General features: G+C 40.2%; 1 protein-coding gene across 1 annotated transcript; it reads right to left on the bottom strand.

Annotated features, from left to right (window-relative positions):
* Nucleotides 1-794: 794 nt before the first annotated feature.
* LOC117388372 (kelch-like protein 34) lies at nucleotides 795-3520 on the bottom strand. Its single transcript, XM_033985901.2, has one exon. It carries the CDS (start codon nucleotides 3141-3143, stop codon nucleotides 1350-1352), a length of 1794 nt encoding a protein of 597 aa, XP_033841792.1. The 5' UTR covers nucleotides 3144-3520; the 3' UTR covers nucleotides 795-1349.
* Nucleotides 3521-6000: the final 2480 nt, after the last annotated feature.

The raw sequence follows: 6000 nt of genomic DNA, 5'->3' as shown, positions 1-6000 counted from the left end.
ACAACTCCCGGTCTGTTTGCGATGAGGAAACATTATAAAATAGATCAGAAAATAGCGTAATATGGGCGTGCAGTCATTTTACCATTGCATTTAGACAGAGATAGAGAAAGGACTAGTTTACCTCTACTCTGTGTCCTCAATAGGAGATGGATCAATTATTCAACACTGGTCATAAACAGGAATGTGGTAAACATTTTTCTCCATAAAATATTGAACTTCTGTTGCTGTCATTTTATCCCATTATCCCATTGCTCTGTACTTGTCCGTTCCTTCCCATAGTCCCACTGTCTCCCCTGTTCAATCTCATCCGCTCAGGAATTACCTTTTTTGCACTAAATCAAATCATGACGGCCCAGCTCGCTCTCAGGGATCACTTGTATCCTCCGTACTCTGCGTTTTCATTTCTCCTTTAGTGCTCTGATATAAGATATATTACGGTGAAGACGGTGAAATATCCTGTCATTTTCAACCATATCCGTCCATAGCAAAATCACATTTATACATAAAGGGAGATATGGATTTTTTAACACATATGGGTTTCTTTGGCTTGAATATTACAGTCACTCGTAGTCGAGATTTCTTGGGATAAAAAGTAAAGAGAACAGGAGCAAAAATCATATAAACTAAAATATGGTCAAAACAATCTCAAAAATATGTGCAGGTGACGTAATCAAGCCAGTTTACAGGTCATATTTGTGGAAAGGCGAGCCCAGCCACAGAAAAAAATGCTGTTTTTTTTAAAGGTATTTTGAAGCACAAAAAAACAAAAAAAAAAACATATTAATGTCCATAATTAAATAAATGCTAATTATATGGTGTAATACTATACTATGTAACATTCCAGGTAAAGCAATAGCCTCTCCATGGAGACAAGCAGGTAGTGTACTTGCATAGTGCAGTTACATAGTGCACTTGTAAGGCAATCTCCATGGTGACGAACTCGGAAAAGTTACAAAGTGCATTTTTAGTGTTCCTGGTAGTATAATTAAAGATTTATGTTTGCCTATAATGCTACAGTGATGTTACACTGATGTTACTGTGCAAACGCAAACAAAATTACATCAAATTGGGTCTCTTGCTTGGACTTAATTTTGAGACCGAACAATACTTGTAACAGAGTTCATATTTGGACTACTCTAACACTTCAGGTCATATCACAAGGTCTCACACTGTTGTCTAGGAAGTGTTTTCTCTCCAAGTACATTCACGTTTCATGTTGTGATATTGTTTCTATACTTGTCCTGCTAAACCCGCAGGACTGCGTTGCACCTACTTCAACTCTGGCTCCTTTTCCTTGGGCCATTTAATCCGTGTACTTGTCAGATGCCTCCTCGTGGCTTGTCTCTGCTTCAGTCTGGTATGAGCAGCAGCGTGCATTCAACCCCAGTAATGCCTTTTGGGAGCTGGCTCACCTCTCTCCAATGATCTTTCTTTGTATCGTATTCCAAAACAGTTTTAACTATAACCTCTTGTCCATCACTCCACCTCCTCCCTCCGAAAACAAACAGATTCCCAGACGGCATCACCACCATTCCGTAGTTAAATGATCCGTGAAGAAGGGGTCGAAGTCTGGCCCACATGTCCAAATTTGGATCGTATTTTTCAATGTCACAAAATGGCTCATACATCCCAAGTAAAGCGTATATGTAGCCGTTTGATGTCGCCATCCTGTGGCCAAATCTTGCAATTGTCATAGACGCTTTCTTTTCCCAATTTTTGCTAGTAACATCCCAGCATAACACGTCTTTGCTTGTTTCTCTGTGGTGATCGGGGCTATAGTTGTTGCTGCCCAAAATGCCAGCGTGGTTGCCTTGGACTCCACCTGATATATAGATGTTATTGTTTAGCACAGTTGTAGCATGACCGAATGTAGGGTTAGGCAATGGTGGTCCCTTTCTCCAAGATCGTATAGTCATGTCAAAATACTCAACAGATGCTAAACACATGCTAGCTTGTTGTTGATGTTGTTGTCCACCAATGGCATAAATGATATCTTCCACAATACAGCATGTAAATTGCGATCGCCTTTCTAACATGGAGTCCATCACTTCCCATTGGTCGAAACGTGGATCATAACGATACATTTTGTTACTTGTCAAAATTGTCACTGAGTTTTTTCCATCTTGTAGCCAATCTTTGACTTCTTCCCCACCAATCACGAACAGGAAGCCGCCAATTGAGCAAACGCAATGATGTTTTAGGCGTATTGGTAGTTCGGCTTGTAAGCATGAAAATCTCCTGGTTCTAGGGTCAAATATCATCATTTGCTGCTCCGGCCAATCAGGATTTGACCCACCTCCAACAAGAAGCACACGATTGGTTGATGATCTCAATGTGGTTTGTTTGCTTTGTCTGATTGGCTTTTCAATAGCCAACCCGTGATATTCCAACGCACGAGTTAGCTGGCTTCTTATCAGCGGAGTGTTCATTGCTTTGTGGCTCAAATTGGCAAGATCGGATGAAGTGACCAATCCAAATCGTAACCGACTTAGCAAAAGGTTTGATTTTAAAAGTGGAAGGGGCTCATTTTCATCCAGCCAATCCAAAGCCAGTTTTATAAGCTCCACCTCCTTCACGCCAGGTATCTCATCTGCGTCCAAAACATCCATCAATGATTGGATGTTTAAACCAAGAAGATCGTCCCTGTTTTCATTCAGCAAAACTTTCATCTCCATGGCGATAGTATGATTGGCAACTTCCAGTGCATCCTGAAGGGCATGGCGTTCGGCAAGGTTAGCAAAGCCGCAGCAGTTATTAGCAGACAAGCTATCAATGATAAAACGTTCACAAATAGTAACAGCCGTGTCCACTTGCAAGTATCTAGCCGCCTCCAAAACAACAGGAAGAGTCTGTTTTGAAATGCTAAGCCAGCCAGAGTATAAAAAATCCAAAATGGCGTCCAGTCCTTCAGGTGTTAACGCTGGGAGGCTAACAGAAGTTGCTAATCTTTCTGTTGTGGTTTCTCCAAATAGTGCCCAAAAATACTCACTGGAGCTAGCTAAAAGAGCGCGATGACAAGGAAAGTCTATGCCCCCCACTTGTAGGACAACGTCACACATCTTATGCTCTGTTCGCAATCGCTGGAAGCCGGCGAGTAGCCCAGTCCGAAGGGCTGAGCTGTACAAAACGGCGTAGCTATCCATCCAAAAACAAAATGAGAGATGCTACTTATGATTATGAAGTCTAAGTATTAGTAGGCATTGGGAATAGATGGTGGGGAATAGCAATGTTTCGACAGGATGCTAACAGGGCTGTTGATGGGAATTATAGCTGCACAAAATGCTGCAAAAATGCAGTTAGCTAAAGGGCTAAGGAGCAGTATGTCAGTGAAAATGGTATTATAAAGTTGATAAGGCTGCAAGACAATGGAAGCAAAATGTGAGGTTATATAAGTTGTGAAAATTGTTATTATGTTTATGTTGAAGCAGGGTAAGGATTAGAAAGCCAACACAAATGTAATTTTAAAAGCGCAATGTCTATGTCCTAGTTAAAGCTCCTTCCATCTGTGTTATTGTCCTGCTTTGCAGTCAGCCAGGCATGTGACTCCATGATACGCAGGACAGCCTCTCTTCTCCTATCTTTGTACCCGCCCCGTAAGCTGCACCCACCCACTGGCTTAACCATACCTCATCCCAAAGCGGCGCAGGCTAAAACTTTTCACTATGATGTGGTGTGGACTGGTGTTTTGACCTTTACTCCGTGTCCAGGAGGGAGTATCACCCAATCGCATGGCTCTAATACAGATTTGAAAATAATCTATATTGACCATGCGGGCTGTGCCTATCAGGAAATAGACAGGTAAAATAAACACGTTTACAGCAGCAGCTCGGAATGTGGCACCAGAATTCAGGAATGTGATCATCGATTTGGATTATGGAATATCACAGGGATTATTAAATTCCAGGATGTTGTGCAGGGTTCCAGAGCTCACGGTAGCCGCGGTGCTTATCTGTGCCCCTGTCGCCATGGTGACAGAAATAGAACACAACATGATGGAAGTGATCAGGTCACATCTAGTGGAGAGCAGTCATATCACAAGAGTAAAATGGACACTCAGTCTCACAAATACTGGGACTAACTTTTTCTGCCTGGAATGTTCCAGAGTATACCATTAAATTTGCATATCTCCATTAAAACAAGCAGGTTGGGCCACCAGAGAGACTTAGAAGTCAGATCTGTGGACAGCTGAGCTTGCTGACAGTAACATTTTACAGCTGTGTTTTAAGTAATTTAACTTAATACATTCAGGATTTAAAACAGAAAAGTTACATAATCTTTAAGTAATTGCACTGTGTATATAGAGTTTACAGAAAAGTGATTATGATAAAAAGTGATAACCAAGAAGTAGCTTTGTCTATCACTAATGTGGTATTAGGATCCAATAGATAGTAGCAGTAATAAACTTTTCACTTTAGTGAGGTATAATAAATACGCCTACAATATCAAAGTAACGTTGGTTTTACTTTGGTACTTCTTTCACACTAGTATTAAACTGCTGTGAATATTTGTCAAGCCGTCAAACATTTTACAAGTGTGGGGGCATTGGCATCAGCTGTGCCCTTTGAGACGGGTTAACCTGCCTTATGTGTGCACTGTGCAGTCATGGTTTTATTTTTGGGCAGAAGTGGGCGGGGCCTGTGGGAGGAGGATAATGAATAGAGAAGATTATTCACAGTATCAGTATGAGGGTGCTGTCCAAATGTTTACTGCTGTGTCTGAGTAATACTGAGCTACTGTGGGCTGAGGGAGTCACAAAACAAAAATAAATGTTCACAGTTTATATCTCAACTTTGGCGTCTCAAACAAATGGGTCATGGTAACAAAAATCGTGTTTATAAATGGCTAAGCTAATTTATTTCCACCATGATCTTCATAAACCATTTCTTAAAGCCCAACCAATCCCTTTTTATGAGTCTTACACTTCTTCATTTAAAGATGCACTATATTATGTTACTTTTTTGGTCGGACATCTGCCACCTGCTGCTCTCCAGGGATGTTCAACAGTATGCTATTAAACATATCAATTTCACATGTGTTTATATTGCTATAAATACCTTGATAAACATGCATTCTTACTGTGAGTGGGCTCATATGTCCACAGATCAGATGTGTAACTTGGCCTAATGGCATCACATATTTTAAATTACACGTCAGATCTGCACATTTTGCAAATATTGATTATTTTCCCCCAATTTTACTAGAAAACAGGGATCAAAATAGTTGCCTCTCCAGCTATGTTTTAATTATATTTACATACTACTGAACTATCAACATAACCGATTTTTACATTGGATTATTAGAGTAAGACAAAACCTTTATAACATGCTTTTTATTGCTTAATGCTTATACATTCTGACCTCCTTCTAATATCTCTAAAAACATGCTTTTCCTTGACTATGTTTATCTCAAACCTGACACACTCCCACCTCTTTGCCTTTTGCGTGCACATGTGAAATACTGATAATACCTTGGTTCAGAATCCATGGAGGCTATATTCACGATATAAAAGCACAAATGTCTAGCACCTTTTGTAGATGCTAATGTTTTTTAAGCCTCCCACACAACTCCAATGCTATGCTAAAGTGCTAAAGTATTTCTCTGGCTATCGGCTGCACTGAGGCTAAACTTAGCTACAGCTGCTGCGTGTTATTCTATTAGGTCTTGTGATGCGTGGATAGATATGTTCACAGATGTAGCATAAGTCATTGTGTGGTGGATTCCTACATAAAAGGCAAAGCAGGATTTGAAGGTTTAGGTCGGATTAAGTTGACTCCATGCGTAGATTCAGATTGCTGTTGGTAGATTACAACCCTATTGCCTGCTTAACTCCGAACAATAGACGTACATATGCACAATACCACTGAGACTTTTCCATGACTTGCATTTGCTATTGTTAGTTTAGCACGCTTTATTTAAAGTGACAGGTTTTTATGTTTTTATGATTACTTGGCTTGGTTGTATGGGAAATATTTATAATAGTTTTACACCAGTCAAGTGTCA

The sequence above is a fragment of the Periophthalmus magnuspinnatus genome, chromosome 20, assembly GCF_009829125.3.
Source record: "Periophthalmus magnuspinnatus isolate fPerMag1 chromosome 20, fPerMag1.2.pri, whole genome shotgun sequence".
Taxonomy (NCBI): Eukaryota; Metazoa; Chordata; class Actinopteri; order Gobiiformes; family Gobiidae; genus Periophthalmus; species Periophthalmus magnuspinnatus.
Note: the sequence above shows the minus strand (reverse complement) of the source record. Positions and strands in the feature narration are given on the sequence as shown.

Excerpts from the sequence above, each read along its gene's own strand:
- LOC117388372 (XM_033985901.2), bottom strand. The coding sequence starts at position 3,143 with ATGGATAGCTACGCCGTTTTGTACAGCTCAGCCCTTCGGACTGGGCTA.